General features: G+C 42.8%; 1 protein-coding gene across 1 annotated transcript; it reads right to left on the reverse strand.

Annotated features, from left to right (window-relative positions):
* Positions 1–1,410: 1,410 nt before the first annotated feature.
* HNRNPU (heterogeneous nuclear ribonucleoprotein U) lies at positions 1,411–14,784 on the reverse strand. The gene is made up of 14 exons (XM_066178532.1): positions 13,842–14,784; positions 12,859–12,970; positions 12,664–12,737; positions 10,132–10,271; positions 8,540–8,639; positions 7,373–7,485; positions 6,710–6,973; positions 6,318–6,437; positions 5,569–5,697; positions 5,030–5,198; positions 4,255–4,494; positions 3,801–4,003; positions 2,678–2,749; positions 1,411–2,256 (listed from the first exon to the last, which is right to left on the reverse strand). Exons 1-14 carry the CDS (start codon positions 14,578–14,580, stop codon positions 2,203–2,205), a joined length of 2,529 nt encoding a protein of 842 aa, XP_066034629.1. The 5' UTR covers positions 14,581–14,784; the 3' UTR covers positions 1,411–2,202.
* Positions 14,785–20,976: the final 6,192 nt, after the last annotated feature.

Consider the following 20,976-nt stretch of genomic DNA (forward strand, 5'->3'; position numbering starts at 1 on the left):
AGCACTTCACGAGTGGCTGTTTTGATGGGGTTTTTTTAAACACCGTACAGCAAAAAAACTGAAACATCCCAGACTTTTGAATTGAAATACAGGCTTTACAACCACGTAGTAAGTGTAGGCTCTTATATTTTAGTTTAAGACTATATCATTTTATCGAGTACCAAAATAAGCAAAGGATCAGCACTCCATACAAACTGTTAGTTCTTGTGAGGAGGGTAGAAGGGAAATGGACTTTAATTACACTAAACTTTTTTTGCAAGTCTAAAGAAAACTCCATTTCAGCAAAACATATTTGGGTTTCAATTCCCCAAATTTCATTAAATAGTGTTTCTCTTAAGACAATTTACATTTTTCTCATTCAAAGTAACGGGATGATTTAAAGCACTATTAACAAGGAGGTGGTGCCGTTAATGTTTAATGTCAATATGCAATGGCATCTGCTATAAAGGCTAGAAGAGCAACACAAGTTTATCTTTACTTCTGAAGACTACTAGAAATTGACTAACACTGGAGAAAAGTTTCAAGCACAGCACACGACTCTAGCTCTAGGCTGCTGCCAGGAAGCCTCTGCTAGTCCATACACTGTCACGGGGACTGCCAGCACACCCCAGGGCCCCGGTGGAGGCAGTGCCACGTGTTCTCACACGTGTACCCCGTGTCCCTCGTACAATGGGTACATCTTTTCCCTGTCTTACGGCATTAAAACGCAAGTTAGCAGCTAACATTGCCACTACAATTTTACAGAAGCATAAAGCTGAACAAAACCGCAGTTAAAACAAATTGAAGCTCTCTGTTAAACTCCATGACAGTCCTTCCTCCTGTCTTACTCCCTGTCCATCTCCTGTTCCTTCTCTAATGTCTATTTTACAATAAAGAGGTTAAGTGGATTTTACATGATGCAAGCGCAACTCAAAGACTTTTGCCCTATACATATAACCATGTTAAACTGTGAATTATACATGTGATAGAACTCTAACAGAGCAACCACCAGTTTTTTTAAAGAAACACAAGTATTTCAACATGTACAGTAATGAGGTTAAAACTGTCCAACATCGTCGCTTTCGTACATTCTCTTCCTCTTTATAGCATTAAACGGGATTTTAGACCTTGATGGCGACAATCCCAAACAAGAGTAAAATGAATTTATTTTATTGCAAACAAACGTCTATAGAGTTAAACTTCTCCACCCACTTTCTTTAAAGAGAAAAGGAATCAGCAGGCTAAGGAGATACACCCATTTGAGAATTGACATGATTAAAAATTAAGATATAAAATGGGTGACTCACAGATTCATTAGCTTACAAAATGGTGGAGTAACTACTACAAGCACACTAGGTATACAGTATTTTGTGGGGAAAGAGTTATACAGACACACAGCTAACTTCATATAGATCCCATTAGACAACTGGATTTACAACAAGTTTTGTTTAATAAGAAATGGGCAAAGCCAGCTTCTTTTCAGAATCAAAATGCAGAACAAATGGAAAAAAAATTATGGTGTTGTACCTTCACAAGTTTGAGCCTCCACAAATAAAGCAACCGAGTTTTACAACTTTAAGAGCTTCTACATACACTCCACCATCACTATTTAGCCCCAGGTTTCCTCTTTGCCCCCACCATCTTATTGAGTTCCAAATGTTACAAAAAAGTCCTAGTTATTGCCAGAAACTTTTGCCTCCCCCTCCTCCCCTCCCCACCCAAGAGCTTCATAGAGAGGATGGAGTGTAATAGGGAGCTTTACATAATCTCATGGTATTTGAGGGCTACTAAGATGCCTCCATACGAATCTGGTTGCTAACATATCTATCGTATTGTGACATGACTCACGACTGTTTCTTAGAAATTGGGGGATGGGGAGAAAGGAGAAAATTCTTTAATAAAAAGACACCAGGTACAAAGCAACGTTTTACTTCTGTTGTGGTAAAAAAAAAGTCACATTTTACAGATAAAATGTAGAACCCTGAAATACTGACACATTCTCTTTTCGTGCACAATGCTGAGGTTCTCTTACGAATCACTTTAAAACTGCAATTAAAAATGTACAAAAAAAGAAAAGAAAAAATCAACCCACAAAGCTTCTAAAAAAGGAACCCGCAGGCACTTCCTCTTGTGGAATGTTTAAAAAGTTAGCCTACTAAAGAAAACAGTCGACTTCTTGTGAAGGTTTTGGAGAAATATGTATCAGTTCATTTATTTGGGTATTCAATAATATCCTTGGTGATAATGCTGACTCCATGGCTTCTGACCCCAGAATTGCTGCAACAGATTAATAAATAGTTAGTTTTAACCTGTAATCATCACATAATGGTTAAGTTTCTTACTTGGGGAAAAAAAAAAGCATTTAACAAACATCTAGTTCCCCTGGAACTTGAGAAGATTAAAGTCCTCTCCAATAGCTGCAAGTTCCTGAACAACTGAAGGCAGTTAAGTTCACTTCACAGCAGTAATGTGAAGCCAAGTACTACATACCATTAAGAACATTAAGCCACAGCTGGTATTTGATATATCAAGACCATCAAGGCAGATTAAGTTTTGCAAAGGAAGCTATTTATAGTGATATTACCTAGCATTAGAAGATTTTTCTATCCACTTTTGCTTATGCATCTATTTATTTTAGTCAACATTTTGCAACATTCAAGTTAACAATCAGTAAAAAGGTAAAGTTGGGGCTACTTACACCCTGCTGCCACTGGTTGTAGCCCTGAGATTGGTTTTTGTAGCCACGATTATTTCCCCTTCCTCTGAAGTTCTGCAAGAAGACAACAGCTTTTAACTACTTCGTCTACATGCATTTTTCAGCAGTGTCCTAATACCAATCTTTATTACCACCAAAATACCACATACCATATAGAAGTATCAGCCCAGTTTAAGAGAAAAATGCACCACCAAAAAGCCCCTCCCGGAAAAACACCAGAATACCAAAAGCCTCCTCCCTTTCCTCTAAGCAACTGCTTTTTAAGCATGGGGCAAGAACCTCAGAATTAATAAATCAGCTCTAACTGCCATTGCCTGGTCTGGAAAGCTGGCTAATCCAGTTTCGACTCACCCTATTTCCAGCTGCTAAATGCACCAGGACAACTAAAAATACAGGAGCTTGTCTATTTTTAGTTAGGAAAGGCTGTAGTTGCTACAACAATATGTTATCTGATCAGACAAAAGGATATGGGTCACACAACTGAAAATAGAAGAGCTAGCCCACAAAACTTCAAACAGAAGCTGTGGTATAACAAAGGGACATTGATATAACTAGATAAAATTTTGCTTTTCCCCTGTTTGTCAGTATTAGGCAAACCTGAGCCATGTTTACTGGCTTGGGCTCCATCTGCTGGCTCTTCAGTAATCCCATTTTTGTTTTCCAATACTTCCACCGATACTCCATCAGGTAAAATCTAGGCTAGTGTGTCTTTACTAGTTGCATTTGATACCAAACGCCAAAACAAAGACTGTGCAAAGCTATTTTCAGGAAGTTCCCTACATGTTTAATAATGACACACTTTGACCCTCAGCCCAAACAACAGTTACAATTATTGGGGAAAGGGAATAAACTCGCAAAAAAAACAAAGACAAGCCTTCACACACATGCACTAAAAACCATTTTTAACAGGACAGAACATGAACAGCCCTAAGATGAACCCTCTACATCAGCAATTGTTACACAACACTCAGAGTCCAGGGCACATGCACTAAACTAGAATGGCCTTGCACTGCGGCATCAGTGCAGCACCACAACCAAGTTTGTGACTCCTCACAGGTTACCAGAGCTGTCTCAAACATCATCCAAAGTATTGCAGTTGCATCACCTGGTTGTAGTTTCCCCTGTTGGGCATTCCACCTCTGTTATAGTTTCCTCTGTTTGAGTAGCCACCTCTGCTTGGAAAGACAGGGCCGCGAGGATACGGGTAGCCAATGGCTCCGCTGCTGCCACCGCCGCCACCGCCACCTCCACCACCTCGCTGAGGCATGTTGCCTCCCCTCCTGTTGTATCCACCACGATTGCCAGGGACTGCAGGGATAAAGTTAGTTTAATCAAGTCATTGATAGGGCTTACAGATCTCCTACACAAAGATCAACGAAACAGTCCAAGGTAGGACAAGCCTCTCACTCAAGCTGGACAATTAACTGTGCACTAAAACATTAAACTTACTGAAATTGAGACTGAGGTTCCCACTGCATAATAATTGCTATGCAAGTACTACTACCTTCTTCCCCAGCAGCAGCAACCTCTAGAAGTCACAGATTTATTTCTAGGCTCACCTCCTCCTCTGAAGTTGCCCCGCATGTTGAATCCTCCACGTCCTCTCTGACCCCTATTAAATTGATTTTTATTGCTCTTCTTGTTCTTCTTTGAGCCAGTGTTCTGCTTCTTTTCTGGTGGAAGAGCTTTCTTACTTTCTTCTTTATACTGTTCCAAAAGCTTCTGAGCTTCTTCTTTTTGCAACTCTACATAGATTATTTCATCAAAACATTCTGCTACCTCTGGCAGTGTGAAGTTCCCTATAATTGCAAAAACACTGAGTATTCAGCATCTACATTCACCTACAATCAAAGCCACAATTTAACCACCTTTCCCCCATTCTTCCTCCCACCCTCTCCATCCCCTCAGCATAGGGACAAAATTACATAATCTGAGCATTTAGGAAATATAACAGTGACAAAGGAAATAAACAGGTCTTCATGGAGTAGCCAGTACTGTTCCAAACCTCGAAAACATTCTGCCTATCTTTTTTTTTTTCTTTTATAAGCCTCCACTCAGAACACCAGTTTCTGCCAAATATGTCACATATATAGGGCACTTTATGCCAAGACAGCTTTGTGCATCTGCATGAAGCGTATCACCATAACTGAGTAGTGTTAAGGACTGCAGCAGAGGGAACACAATATAGTGTTATCCTACCAAGTTACAATAGTCTTCCAGTTTTGTATAAGTACAACTGTTTAAGATAAAGTGATTTTTTAGACTTCACGTTTACTTAATCCTTTAAACAGATACTCAGCATCCTAAAACACAGTATAGGATTATGTTCCATGCCTTTCATTTTGAGAACTGCATGCTCTGGAAGATCTTTTCCCTCCACCTCTGCCTTCTTTTGTGTTCTTTGCTTGTAGTCTTCATCTTTTGGGCAAACAACAACTGCTTTGCGCTGGAAGCCTGCAAACAGGCACATTTTTCTCCTCTGCGCAGCTGCAGACACATTTGTCTGAAAAAAATGCAGTAACTTACTACACGTAGCTGTCATTGTAAGAGTTAAGGAAGTCAACTTATGGTGTATAGACTTCACCTCTACAAGAGCTTGCAATGAAGTTTACAAATAACTGGACATAAAGATGCTGCATAATGCAAAGTTACGAGCTCGTATCAACGTGTTATAACACTATTCCTCCCACATCCCATAAATCTAGAGAAGTTCAGACAAGCATTCGTACTAATATCTCAACTTCGTGTCCCCTGAATGAGTAGTAAGTCAGTAACTGAAAGAACTGCTATTATAACATAACTTTAATCCCAATTAATTACTACAATACAGCCTCTAACAAATTTCCTCAACCGTTTTCCGCTGAAGCTTCTACCTGATCCAAAATGAAATTCCGCTTCTTACGAGCTGCAATCTCAATGAACTTTCCAAGACACTGTGGAGCTCTCTGCAACAGTGTGTTCAGTTTTCCAGTATCCGCCATCTGACGCTTAAAACCTGCAACCTATGGAGAGATTTTCCACAGTCAGTCACTGCAGCCCTGATACGCGTGGCTGACATTTTTCTTTGCTTTCCACCACACTTCAAGGGTTGTTCAATTCAAGGCCACAGAAGCTGCAAAGTCATAATTGAAATTCTCAATCCTCTATAGGACAATAAGAGATTTATCAACAAAGACTCCACAAGAATTGGTACCATTCAGTTCAAGGTATACTCATCACAATACTAACTCCAGCTAAATGTTCCATTCTGAGAACAGTGATGTACAGAGAAGTAGAAATGCATTCAATAGTCAATAACAGATGACTATTTCTTACATATTACCATAAAAAGCTTCAGAATCCCACTGTGTGTGAATTAGTAGCTCAGCAAGGCAATAAAATCTTTACACAGAATCATTATCCTGGAAAAGACCTTTGAGATCACTGAGTCCTATGACCCAACAACACCTTGTCAACCAGACGATGGCACTAAGTGCCATAGCCAGTCTTTTCTTCAACAAGAATGGTCACCAGCTAACAAGCAGCCAGTTTCCTTGATACAAAGGAACCTCACAGCAGCCACAGATCATGGATTTACAGCAAGTTTTCAATATATCAAGAAATAAAATGTCTTATCACTTACCATCATTTTGTCCATAATAGTATTTGTCCCAAGAATGTTGTATTTCCCAGGATTTGCTGCTGCATGTTTGGTAACCCATGTAGTCTTGCCAGCTCCAGGCAAGCCAATCATCATCACCACCTATGACAAAAAGTTCTGTATTTGAGATTCTAGTCCAAAGATTTTCTTTAATATACAACTTAGCCCAGCAACCCTAATGGATACTGAGGAGGGATGAGGAGGGATCTGGGGGTGTTGGGGTGGGGAAGGTAGTTTTAGCCAACAGGTCACGAGACACTAAGTATTAAAGCTCCCGAACAAAAACGTCAGGAGTGAGGTGGAATAGTCTCCTTATCTCTACCATTTCTATCCATCTGCTTGAACAACTTTTGAGATGATCAGAAGAAACTTACTTCACAATCTTTCTTTTGCTCAGGTCCCTTTGGTCCTCGGACCCTATCCTCCAGGGGGACCTTCTGGATGAAGGCGTACTCCTCAGGTACAGGGAAGTAAGGTTCCTCCTTCTGACCAAAGTTAAACTCAACTGCACAGTTATGGCAGAGAACGTGTGGAAAGAGTGGTCGCCCATCAAGAACTTCCTTGCTTATTTTGAATGCAACACCAAGCTCTTGTCCATTCTTGGAATATGAGAGTTCCACTTCATCACCATCAAAATTCTGTTTTTCACACAAAGCATTATTTTGGATGAAATTAACTCACTTTACACAGTTAATTAGTCACTTCACTCTACTGGCTATGTTCACTCATCTTCTGTAACAACTGTTATTTCATAAAGAACTAAAGCCAATTTTCTCTTCTAATGAGTCACTGTCAACGATCATCTTGTTCAAGATCTGCATTTTTGTAAAAGGCTTTAATGACATTTGTCCATGAATATGAAATCATGTTGCCAGCAGTCACTGTTAGTAATAGCTGCTGCTTCTACTGCCTGCCTAGGTGAAACAACTTGTCTTGCTCCCACGATTTTATGTATTTGCTTTACTGCTTCTAACATCAAAGTAGTCTAAAAACTCAAGGATGTTTTCCATCAAAAGAAAATACAAGTGAAAACTTACAGCAAAACATCCAATCACATCATTTTCATCAAACTTCTCACCAAAGTCTTCAGTCTCACAATTGCAAGTCTTTATTCCTTTTAGAGAATAGCCATAAGAAAATTCTTCTTCACCTGAAGGAACAATTTAAACTAATTACAACTCGGCTTTCCCCATCTAACCTTGTAGACATAACTCACCTTACAGCTACTTAAGTAAGCTGATATTCAGAATATTTTTATTAATGCCTAAACAAGCTATGACGCCCCCCAACAGCTATACAAGCTCATTCTTCTATTCAATACTTTCACTTGAGATAGAACAGCAGTGTTTCCTCATCCCTATTTAAAAGCCTTATGCTGCTGGTTCCAGATTCATGTTGACAATAAAAGCTGAACTGTCAGATAAACACATGAACAAATATTTTTAAACTGTGAAGACCTGATTATGCAGTGGTATACCTGCTGTAACGTAGTCAGAAAGGCTTTCTGAAGTTAGTCTCCACTTACCCCTCCCATTTTAAAGGGAGTTTAGCAGACAGTCAGCCTATGCAACAGCTGAGGATGAAGCTGCAAGGAACAAGCTAACAGAAGTGTCAAACACAAGGACTCAGGCGTAACTTAAATAGAAAGCTGTTGCTGATGTCAGAACATACCAACTCACCAATATTTTCCCCAAAGATGTTTTTCAGCATCAAGTTATAAATATTATTATTTGTCATATATATAATGAAGTTGTACATCTTTCTTTCCAGCTACGTTCAGAAATTAAGATTTTCCCACCAAGCAAAAAAGAAGATAATGCAGTTACCATGGGTTAAATTTTATACCATGCCCCACCCTTTATAAGTGGAGGGAAGGGCAACTCCCCTTTTTCTACTTATGACACTACATGAAAAAGACAAATCCTTTATCTCATCAGGTATTCAACAATGTTCTCCACAACCCACACATGATCACTGGAAGAATTAATTCTTAAATTATGGCCCTAACCCTGACAGGTCGGATTACTTTCTGACTTTATTTGGTCCTAGTGATGAACTTTCTCACACCATCTCCAGCGAATGACTCAAACTAAGACCACTTTTCACAACACAGACTACAATCACTAAGCTTGTCCTCCCTGCTTCAGAAAAAGTTATTTAAAACTCCAGCCACATCAACACAAAAGTAAACACTGAAGTCTTACCGAGCAACATTCCACTTGTGTTCAGTGACCAGCCAACTCGTACTTCATGTATGTCAATGTCTTTTGTATACAGGTGTTTAACAGGAATCTTTTCTGTAACCTATTTTTAAATTATTCAGTAAAAGGTAAGCAGTATTTATTATACACTAACAAGATGGAAGAACAATCGGTAACACTTGGAACCTTTACACTTTGGTTAAATCTTTGCTAAGTCTAAGTGATCACCTTCTGCAAAAATAAAACATATTTACGAATATGAAACACAACTAGTGACTGAAGAGTTTTATCTCCTGACTTAGCAATGAAGATTGCAGATACCATAAATCTTCATCATTTTGTCATAGCAGTTCCTGTTAGTGGTCAAAAGCCTGAAGTCCTTTTGACACTGTATTAAAATCACAAACAACATGTATATTTGTTAAAAAACCCCAGTTGCTATGAAATTTGGATTAACAGTAAATTACTTAGCTAAGAAAATGTGTAATGTATTAAAAAATCTGCTTCTTGGAGACTAGAAAAGTATTACACTATCCCATTTTACTGTAAGCAGACTTCCTGGGCAAGCTGCCAGCTTCCAAACACCATAACCAGGTTTAAGAAAAAAAGCAACTAACACTCCAGAAACCCCCATAAACCACCTAAATGCATGGGAATCAACATGCAACCAGCTGTTTAACTGTCTTTAGAAACTTTACTGTGAATAAAGTGAAAAACTCATCAGTATCCTAACAAGCTCTGCAACTATTCCGAGTGACCGAGCTGAAACTCATTTAAAAGTGAACAGGACAATGAATAATGACATAAATTTCACTTCACAAGCCTTTCAAAGTTATAGGTATCAACAGACACAGAATTTACTCCATGCGAAAGCTTGGATAACAGTATCAGTATCCAATTCTCATGGTAACAGTTACATTTGAAAGCACTAGAGGAAGAGCACTGATTAATATACACAGGCCAATCAACAGGCTGGAGAAATCAGTTTATTAGAAGGCTGATTGTTCTTTGCCAATCTCATCCTTCAAGAGAACTCTTGCTCTCAAAATTCAACTACCTGCTAAATACTCACATTCTATGCATCCAGTCAGTTAATGCTGTTGAAAGGGACCTCTAGAGGTCATCCAGCCCAAATCCCTGCCTAGAGAAGATCAAACTCAAAGACTAAGTAGAACCAGAAAGGACTGTTGAGATAATTTATATACCTTAAATAAAAAAGTCGAGCTTTCTGTAATCTTCAGAAAGTACAAGTGAACTTTGAACTGGAGAGTATAGAAATACTTTCAGTGCTGATGCATGAGATGCCAAATAGAACTCATGGTTAAAAAAATGAAACCAAAAGTTTCACATTCAGAACGAATGCAGTGTTTTGTGTTTTGGTTTTTTTTTTTTTTTTTTTTTTAAATTTCTGGCGTTTTGTTTGTTAAATGGAAATTCTTATAAAAGAGAAAACAGTTTTGCAAACTGAGCCATCTTTTCGTAAGAGATGGCTGTTTAAGAGTCCTGTTCACATCAATTAGTTTCACCCAAGTCCAAAAAATGTGACAATTATAAATATTTAAGCATGCAAAAGTCTCCCATAAACATTAACTCACCTTCATCTCAAAGCAGACTTTGCCTTTAGAAACTCCATAGGAGGCTCTCCCTCCAGCCCAAAGGAAAGCAAAGCTTTCCATGGTCAGAGAGGAAGCACTAAACCGGTCTCTTGAGATTTTAAAATGTAGGTCACAGTTATCTGTTAACATAAAAATCATTCTGTTTACTCTGATTACAAAATAAAATACAGGTGTCCAATTTTATGCATTAAAGATGATACCAACTTTCAAAAGGTGATTTTTAAGACAAAACTGCCAGCAAGTACCCAGGATCTTTCACAGAAGCAACATGTGTAGATGGAACTGCAGGCTGAAGCTCAGCCAAAAATCTTAGGAAAAGCTAGCTAACAAGTCATTTTCAAGGTGCCATCTTCACTTCTGTAACCCAATTTCCCTCCAATTTTTCCATCTGCTTAAAACCCCCTAACTTCCACCTTATGTGCCTGAATCCTCTTGGTCAGTTACCTCTTTCCATCAGTAAAGAACCATTGGCACTGTGCTCTCCACAGTGTCCTCTAGAGACCTGATTCTGAAGCAGCCTCACTGCTCAAGCCTAAACGTAAGGGGCTGCTGAGAAGTAAATGTGAACACAAATGTTTTAAGTACTGAATGTAGTCTTTCGTTAATATAGTCAATTAGCAAGTCAAATTAGATTATATCTATTAAAATAAAGGCAGTTAAGTCAGATGCAAATATGCTAAGCACAGAGAGTGTGCTAAGAAAACCAACTTCAGCTCAGAAACACAACCTACACACTATGAATTCACCTATCACTCTAAGAACCTAAGCAGAACCTTGGTTTTACAAGCATCTTCAGAACTGCACACAATGAAATTGCAAATGAATCTCCCAGCAGGTTTCAGAAAAACAATGCCAAATGGTAACAAGAGGTGCAGCACGCTGCACTTGAATTCCCCAGAGCAAGGAATCCACAGAAGCAGCTCCAAACCTATCTGATGGTTACAAGAAAGGAGCAAATGAGCAAATGGTGAGGAATTCTGCTCTGGTGTAAAACCTGCATGATGCCAGAATATACTAAAATGCAATTTGCCCTGTACTACTGGCAACTCTTATGCACAAGATTTTGTTTTGTTTGCACACAACCATCCCGAATTCCAAAAATGCTGTTAGTGATCCAAGTGTCTTCTCATTAGTACTGCTAACTCGTTTGTTGCATGAAAAGCAGATAAAATCACATAGAAGAAACCCACCTTTGCAGGCTACCTTCAGAATGGGAGATGAGAACAGAATCTGAAGTCACAGCTTCTTTGCAAGACACAGGAAATAAAAAGCACTTAAGAGTGGCTAAACCTCTTACACGTCTGGATCACTAACCAGGAGAGAGTGTGCCAATTTGTTACACAATTCAGCCTTACAGCTGTGTTTGAATCCTGTCCCTAAAGAGTCTGTCAACACTTTAAATCAGAATTTGTCCAGTAACAAGATTTTCTACTATAAAACATTATTACTACTAGAAACAATAATAATGAAAAGTATCTATTTACTCAGCTACTGGAAAAATCCAAAGCTCCCACAGAAGTGGCTACTCACCAGGTTAGCAGCTAGAAACTTGAGACTTACTTAGCAAAATGTCAGGGATGGTATATTCAGCAATTTACGTGACTGTAAACTAATACCTCCTTCCATTTCAAACCATTTCTTGTGGAACAAAACCACCTGAAACTCCTAACAAATATACCAGACAATGCCAAAAGTTAAGCTTTCCTTCCATGGCACAATAAGAATCCAACAAGTTCAAGCACTACTTCGAGATCAAGTTTTCTAATACCGTGCTGTGTCCTTATACTTACTCTCAAGAATACAAATGTCAACTCTGCCATTATGGCGCGTTACAGTAATAGTAATGTTTTTAATCTGCCTCAAAAAAAAACCCCAAAACCCTGTTTGCAGGTACTTTTCAATTTCTATGCTCTGCTGACCTATTTTCTCTGCCACCCCACTTGCACAAACCACCACCCAAAAGCCCATACTCACAGGTTACGTGAATGGGTCAGTTTTGAGGAGGCATTACCACATTTTGTTAAACTTATTAGAAGAAAGAACACTCCACTGGTTGGTACATAAACAGAGGAATTTATGTAGGATGCTCATTTCTCAAACTGTGTTTTGTAAGCAGTTGTGCTACTGGCTCTCTGAGCTTTCTGGGCAGTGGTGCTGGACAGTAGTTTCATCAAGCTGTCTCTAGGGTGTTCTGTGTGCACTCTACACTTACACTTACCCACCCAAGCTTCCAGACCACATTAGTGCTCTGGTTAAGATTTCTTCACAGAACCATCTATCTCTACAGACTCCACAGGAAAATCAAGCTTATTACTGCTCATATACTCATATATCCTTCTGTTCTTTTGTTTGCTAAAAACGGGCAGAAATGCAGTATTTTTCTAATTTTTTTAAAGTTACCTGGTAAGGAAAATCAACCAATGTATCCTCCCCGTTTCAGAAAGCGTGGCATTAAGGTTAAAAGCCTTAACACCATATCTTTCCAGAGCAAAGGAAAGCATGTTTACTCACAAGTATCAAGACAAACCACTGTATCGTCAAAATGTTCATCTTCCTCCTCCACAGGTGGCTGAGGGGACTTGGCCCTGAAAAAACAAAACCAAACAAAACATACTGAAGTCACATGTATTTTCACCAAGTAAAAAAACGTTTCTGTACTCTATTTCTCCTCATCACAAAATGCTGCCCGGCACCAATTCTGTTTACCTGCTATACTTGTTTTCCTCAATGTATTCAAAGTATCCCCGGCCATGGTCTTCACGTGGTCTCTTCACTCCCCTCTTCTTCTCACCAGGCTTTTGTTCCGTTTTACCATCTCCTGGAACAGAAGCAAATATTTATTTTAAGTTTTAGTTTAACTGGGAATAGAATCTATATGATGGCTTCGACTTTGTACGCCGCAGCAAGCTCCAGCACGAAATAAGCACTAGCATCTTAAAAAGGAATGCTGCTGCGTTACTAAGGTAAAACCGCGTATCTTGAATTTTCACGGAAGACTCAAAACTTGTCGCCCATCAGAAACGATTTAGCACACGGAAATTGCCAATACAGCATGCAGCAGTCAATACGGCCCTCAATGCTCCGACCCCCACTGAAAAGGCCAAAAAAAAAAAAAGAAAAAGAAAAAAAGAAAAAAAGAAAAAAAAGAAAAAAAAAAAAAAAAAAAAAAAAAAAAAAAAAAGAAAAAACTCCCCTCCTGACCCTCCGCGCCTCCAGACCCACAACACAATCACCACCCGCCCATCACGGGGGCAGCCGGCCTCTCGCAAGGGCACCGTGCGATCCGCACGACTGCGCCTCCTCCCGGCGGGCCGCGGGCGGGAGCCCCAGGGAAGGGATTCCTCCTCCTCCCGCCTCCATTGTACCGCCAGGCCTTCCCAGCGCCATCCCGTGCGGCGGCGGCGCCCAGCGCGGAAGTGACGTCAGGCGCGCCCGGCGCTGCTCGGCGCACAATGCACAGCGCGCCCCAGCGGCCCCTCCGCCGCCCCTCCCCCCGCGCCCCTCCCCCGCCCCCCCCGCCGGGGCAGCACGAGGCGCGGGGCCGCCAACGTCCTCCCGCGCGCGCCCCGGAAACCGCCCCCCCCCACCCCCGCCCGGGCAGCCCCCGTCATGGCGGGGGGATGGGATTAATGGGCCCCCATCTCCACCCCTGCCCCCCCACCCCGGTTCCCGCCGCCACGCTCACTCACCCGCGGCGCCCTGCGCCCCGGGGCGGCCGCCTCCGCCGCCGCCTTCCGCTTTCTTCTGCTGCTGCTGCTGCTGCTGCTTGGCGGGGCCCGCCGGGCCGGAGGCGGCGGCGGGCCCCGAGGCGCCCCCGGCGCTCTTGCCGGGAGCCTCCTTGGCAGCGGCGGCGCCGCGCGGCGGGAGGAGCGGCGGGGGCTGCTGCGGCTGCTGGGGCTGCGGCGGCTGCTGGTCACCGTGGCCGTTGGCGTCCCCGTCCCCGGCCTCCTCCTCGTCGGCCAACTCGTCCTCCCCCTCCTGGAAACCCTGGTCGTCGCCGTTCTCATCCTCCTCCTCCTCCTCTTCCTCCTCCTCGCCGCCCGCCTCCTCTTCCATGGGGCCGCCCCCGGCCCCTGCCCGCTCGCCGTTCTCCTCGCCCAGCTCCATGGCGTCGCCATCGGCGGCCTCAAGCCCTTCCTCGTCGTCGTCCTCCATGGCGGAGGCCGCGGCCTGGCCGGGGCCTCCCCCCTGGCGGAGCTGCGCGGCGCCCCCGCCGATCTCGGCCGCCTCCCCCTCCACGCTGCCGTTGCCGGGCTCGGCCGCGCCGCTGGCGGGGCCGCCCCCGCCGGCCTCCTCCTGGTCTAGCGCGGCCTGGAGCCGCTCCATGAGCTCAGCCTTGAGGCCCTTGTCGGAGAGGCGCCGCTTTTTCAGCTCCTCCTTCAGCTCCGACACCTTCAGCTTCTTCACGTTCACGGGCGAGCAGCTCATGGCGGCGGCGGCGGCACTGGCGGCTCGGTCCCTGGGCGGCGCGCGGGCGGCGGCGAGCAGGGACGGACGGGCGGCTCTGGCGCTGCCTGCGGTGTGTTGGTGCCCCGGCGGGCGGTGGGTGCGGGCGGGAGGCGCGGGGGGTTCGTGCGGCTGCGGGAGCTGCGGAGCCGGACCCGCCTGGCGCCAAATCCTTTCACCGCGAGCTCGCGAGGGAGACGCGCCTCGCGGGGCCGCGCACGCTCCGGCGCCGCGCGCGCGCCGCCCCGCCCCCGCGCACGTAGGCCCTCCCGCGCTACCGTAACGACCGCATTACCGTAAAGACCCGCCCGAGCGCAGCGCACCCCGCCGCCCTTGTCCCGGTGGGCTCCTCGGCGCCGGCGGATCGACCGATACGCCGCTCCTGCACAATGAACGCGCCCCGGGTTGTCAGCCTCCCCCTTGCCAGCTGCCGCCCGCGTGAGGCCACAGCTCGACCGAAATGCCCTCGCCTCACGGGACCGCATTCCGACCACAGGCTCGCAGCGCCCTGTCCTGATTCCCCTGGCTCCCCTGCGCCCATGTCGGGCCTAGTCCCGCACGGTTTATTGCGTACAGGCTTTGAAAAGGGGCACTGCTGCTCGAAATAGTTCCCCTGGCACAGCCCTGCTAACGCAGTTACGTAAGGGCAGGAGCGGAGCTACCCCGTTCCCGCAGCGCCGGGAGGCAGGCGCGGGGCTGAGCCTTAACCAGAGCCGGCGGTAACAAAGATTCTCCTGTGCATGAGCTCCCTGTCTGGAGCTCTGGACGGGGCCAATCCGCTCGCCAAAACTGCGCAGGCTTCCCTCTTCCCCCTGCCTCCCCCTCCGGACAGCGTTAATGTGGGGCCCTCCCCAGCCAGACAAGCTGCACAGCCATAGAATTTTAGATTTTTCCAATTCAGTCAAAATTAACATGAAAACAAACAGTGGAGAGGATTTCGCACGAGCGGAAGGCAGCACAGACCTACAAGTCGCCTTCCTTAGGAAGCCCGGATAAAAAGCTAATTTTCACTTGCAAGAAAAGAAATGCAAGTTGAACCGCCAGAGGATCGGTATGAAGCGCAACAGAAGGGAAGGTGTGTTTGCCGCGAAGTTGCCTTGTGTTGGTACAGATTGCGTGGCCTCTTGAACCAGAACAAATTACATTTACCTGCCCCAGAGGAAGGGAAGAGAGACAAGGAAGACAAGGAAAGGGCTCTTTCACACACGTACGCACTCACACTTCTCTGTCCTCAGTCAGGCTACATCTACTTGGAGAAAACACGACTCGGTAGGCAAGGTTAGCTCAACCTAGCTCTGCACAACAGCTTGTTGGAACAGAGACAGGGAGAGATGCAGTTTGTACAGATGAGAAGAAAGTTGCCAGAATCTTTTCCTTACTTTAAGGTCAAGTTAGTAGATTTTATTTCAGACCAGTAAGTCAGAGTCACCTCAGTTGCATAAGAAAAGGATAAAAGTACATCGATGCAAAGGAGAGGTCAGTGTGTGATTAACTTGTACCACTCTAAATCATTGCCTTTGTCCATTTCTTCATGAAAGAACAATCTTAGCTAGTCTGCTGAGAGACTCCTGACATACTATTCTGCCAAAGTGACAACAAAATTAAACTAGTTAATATTGCAAGATTACTGACTGAAATTTACAGATAATTCTGCATTAATTTGGATGTCATTTACCTCTCCAACCCTCTTTTTTGGGGGGTGTGTTTGTTTGTTTTTTGGTATGTAAACAAATTTAAACAAAAGACATCATCAACTCTTTATGATTTGTATCTAAACCTCAGTCAGAGCCCTGTGTTTAGACCTTGGTCTTGCACAGGGCTTTTCACATGTGGAGTCATATTTCTGGAAGAGTTTAATCGACCCTGATGTCTGATAATCCCTCCCACCACCACAAACTTTATGGATTGACAGATTCTTTTAGGCCAGCTTTGTATCCCTAAGCCTTGCCTTAAATGAGCACATCTGCACATATTGACAGTGCCTGTGTGCCAGAAAACACCCTCATTCAGAATCACCCAAGAGCTGCAGTCCTCACATGTAATCCCATTCCTAAACGATGTCATGTCTCCCTACTTCAGTAACATGCTCATACTGCTTTATACTCCTGTTACCATGGAGAAACAAAACAGCTAACAGCTTTGAGGCACATGGAGAGATTCTTTACCCTGAAGCATCCAAGCCTGTATATAAAGGCACAAGTAGATAAAGTATAAATCATTTCCCCTCCCCCTGCTGAAATTAAGCACTATTAACTTGAGGCATTTTTTCAAGTTACTACAGCTGTCTATTATTAAACCACTTAGGAGGATAAAGTTATTATTTTTAAAGGAGGTTAACTCATACCATCATAGTGAGGGTAATGCTTACTATCTAACCACACACTTAATTACACTACCAAACAGGTATAGCAAGACTGTTTTCAGACTACAGTTATGTTACCTGTTATTACAGAAGTGAGAAATCCCAATTGATTTTCAGATGTCAGTTGATTCAATTGTAAACAATAAATAAATAGTTGTAAATAATCATAAAGCTAAGTAAATATAACACATACATCACTGAAATAGATGCATAACTTTAATGACTGCCTTTCAGTGTTAAAAATAAAAAAAGCTTTTTCTATATGTAAGTTAAATACATATTTATTACACATCTGTCCCTGGGAAAAAATCTCTCTTAAGATACTCCCCTGTCCTCTTTGAGTCCTGTGTTTCAAGAGTTTGCCTTTGCCTTATTCATACTTTGAAGGATAAAAATGAGTTAAGGATGAATGCTCTCCTCGTTGCTGTACCCTCTCTTAGTTCAGATACTGAGTGAATCCTTCAACTCTGCTTTTTATAGAACACACAGATAGATGCCAGCCATATCAAAAATGAGTGTTTGGTAATGAAACCTCCTGAAACAAGAAAGCACTAAACAAAAGCATTTTAAACTTTAGTGTGCAAACCTGCTACTTGTATGATGATGGCCATATGAAAAACAAGACGTGATTGCTGGTAACCACAATACTTCTCCATTCAAATTGCCTTTTTCGGTCCCAAAATATATTGAAACATAATCTTCCTTTCCATTTAAATGAAAAGTGACCTGCCCCCATATATAACAGATGCAATACTATGCACTTTTTATCAATCATATAGCATTTTTTCTCCTACCTGTGTTACTTTCTAACCTAAACTGTTTTTCTTTCCAAACCAGTCTTCCCTCTCAAAAGTAATTAGGGATCCTCCCTCTGGGACTTGGCCCTGCAACAGATCAGTTACTCTGGTTTCCCTCATTTTTGTTTGCTCTCCTTTAGACTTCAATTAGTTCCTCTACTCACCAATAATGTTCTTTCCATTATTTACCCTTAGGCCCTCCAAATCTCTCTCCTCTTCCTGTTTATTGACAGCAGTGACAAAAAGGTAACAAAAACAAGAGCAAGCTTTCAGGAGAGCACTGAACAACCACAAGAGTCCAGTCCCACCTGGGCTTTGAGCCTTTCCACACACCTCCAGTATTGCAGGAGAACCCAGGCATTTGTGTTTCCCTGTTCTGCTCTCTTAGAGCCTTGTCTGTCCTGTTCTGGCTCCTCTTGTTGTGCTTTACTCTACATCTGACCATCACAGTATGTTCCTGGTCTCTTCTGCGTGTCCTTAATCCATCTACCCTCAATTAACACTGCCTTCAGATTTTCACATTCAAGACACGATTGCTTTAAAAGAGAATGGATATCATTATTGAAATACTATGCTGCCTTTTATGATAGCAGGCAGTGTGTGGAGCGAGTCTTTTTCTTTCTCCCTTTTCATCACTGCTCATGAAATGCTCATTAATCATTACTAGACCCAATGAGAAATTTTCAGGCATTTTTAAAGTGCTAATTTGTCCCAAGCAAGGTTGCATGACTAACAGGCAGCTCTGATGATTTCTTAGCCCCTCTTTATTTATCTCCATAGGTGTGGGTAATCTTAGAATCTCCAGGAGGCCAGGAGTTTGTTTTGGAGAAATAGCACTGTGCTCCTCGTTCCCTGACATGCACTACTGCTCACCATCAGAGTCAGGATGCTGAACTAGATTGCCCTTGCCTTGTACTATCTATAATCTCTCCATGATATTTTAATATCAAAGGAGTTCAGTTCATCTCAGAAATGAGGTGGTCATATGCCAAAATAAGGCCTATTAATTGCACAGGAACCAGATTAGTTAGGTCTGAAAGCATCCTCAGGACCCAAGTGGTAGTTAGTGTCTAATTACAATAGATCTGTCAGCGTTCAAGGGACTGAAATTCATGTTTCTGGCACTGGTTTGGTTAGCTAGTTCTCCTCAGAAGCATCTTTTATTACACTTTCTGCCATAGCACCCTTTGGGCCTCCAGGTGAGCTGTCACCCCAGAGTCAGTAAACAAGTCCTTTTTAAGAGACTAATGCTATTTTGCTTTCCCTGTGGGCTGGATGATGTACCAAGCAGAAGGAAGTACTGCAAAGCTACACCAGGACATCACATATCAGCCACAACCCGTGTTTGTCACCCTCACTGACCCCATACCAAAAAGAATCCCCCTTTTTCCCATTTCCAAGGAATAACTTCTTTTGCTTAACAAAAATATCCAAAACCCAAGCTCATGAGTTTCTGAGAAACAGTTTCTCAGTTCAGAGCAATCAATGACTCACAATTTCTAAGCCTGGCTTTGGAAAAAAAGGCTGCGTTCTCCAGCATTAAAACCAGGATTCATTTTGGCTTTATTCAGAGCCATACAGAAGTTTATTGACTACACATATCTCAAGTCCTCAAGAACTAGTTCATAAGAAGATACTTAGCTCTGCGAATCAGACATCTGCAGTTCCTGGAGATTTTTTTTTTGCCACATATTCACTAGAGGGGAGCTGTGAACTCTGGAAATTTAGATAGACTAAACCCCTCTGCACAGCAGTCAGTCTGTGGAAGAGGAGGTAAAAAGAGAGGCATTGTAAATCAGCTTCCAAAAATATGGTTCTCCTGTGAGAAGACAATGTCAAAGAACCATTTCAAGGGAGTATCAGTTAATCTCTCTAAGGGACTATTAAAACAATCATAAGTAGGTTCTAAGGCTGACTGTCATCTTCAGTGTACCTTTCTGCTCACATATGAACACACATATGGTCAAGATCTGTAACTAAACCCAAACAATCATGGAGACAGGACAATTCACAACTGGCAGTCACAGACCAGCTCTTACTTAAATGTGACTTTTCTGTTCAACCTGACTTTGAAAAAACAACCCCCACTGATGTCCAGATAACCACCTTTTTGGGTTAGTTTTCTCTCCTGGTACTTAACCATCTCTGTAGTACACACAGTACATGCCTATCATAATTTTACTCTTTAAGCTTCTTCAATACAGCTTTCTCCTTTCCCTCATCAGATGCTCTTGCCAAAAAAGAGAAGTCTCCACACAATTTTTGTGGCAGCAGAGTACTGCGAGCTGTTAGACCATCTCCTTTGTCCCCTCAGTTTACAAAGAGTGGCTTCTACAGATTGCATGGGAAGGCCATGCTACAAAACCCACATAAACCCCCTAGAATTTAAAAGAATAATTTATGGTAACTAAAGGTATTACTGTGGTCCAACTGCATACCTTAAATCTGTGATAGGCAAAGCGGAGTAAGTGAACTATTTTAAAATATTCATTAATACATGTTAGTACACTTTCAGGACGGTCACTTCTGTATGACACACAGCTGGAGCCCAGACAGATAGGTAGACCTCAGGTAGCTTTCCCTGTTTAGGCACTGCCTTGGCAATCCTACAAGGCAGCTGTTACAAAATCCTGAGGTCTGCTAAGCAGACTCCAAAGCACCAAAAAGTAACTTGGAGAGTACAGAACTGCTTTTTCTCACAGTCTTGGTTGCAGATTTCTTGGCTTTTACCTTTGGAATCAGTATCCCAAGTCCAGCTACTTTTCTTTTAAGCCCCAAATGAAGTCAGCTCGAAAAAGAAAAGGAAAACCCCTCTGCACAGTGAGCAAGAAAAGGAAAGGGAGCCTGTTCCTTTCTGCCCACTCGCTTCCCATCACACATGATTGGCTCAGAAAACTACACAAAACCTAACTATGCACTGGCAAATCACAGCATAACCATTACCAAACCTTAAGACTATACACTATATCATCTTTAAAAGGAGGATAAAGAAATTAGGTCAGAGGTTTGGCCAGTCGATTCATTTTAGGAAACTGCATTAGTGGAGTTAACTTCACTGTAGAATGCTCCCTGGAAAGAAAGCCATTTTGTCATAGACTGCTCTTTAACCCACTCTGCTGGAGCAAATCTGCTCAGCCTTCAGCCTTTTTTTTTTTTTTTCTTTTTTTTTTTTTTTTCTTTTTTAGGCTGAGGGAAACCAGCATCGTTTCATATGAAAGA

The sequence above is a fragment of the Chamaea fasciata genome, unplaced genomic scaffold, assembly GCF_029207755.1.
Source record: "Chamaea fasciata isolate MVZ Bird 193981 ecotype frontalis unplaced genomic scaffold, bChaFas1.0.hap1 SCAF_3, whole genome shotgun sequence".
NCBI classification, from domain to species: domain Eukaryota; kingdom Metazoa; phylum Chordata; class Aves; order Passeriformes; family Sylviidae; genus Chamaea; species Chamaea fasciata.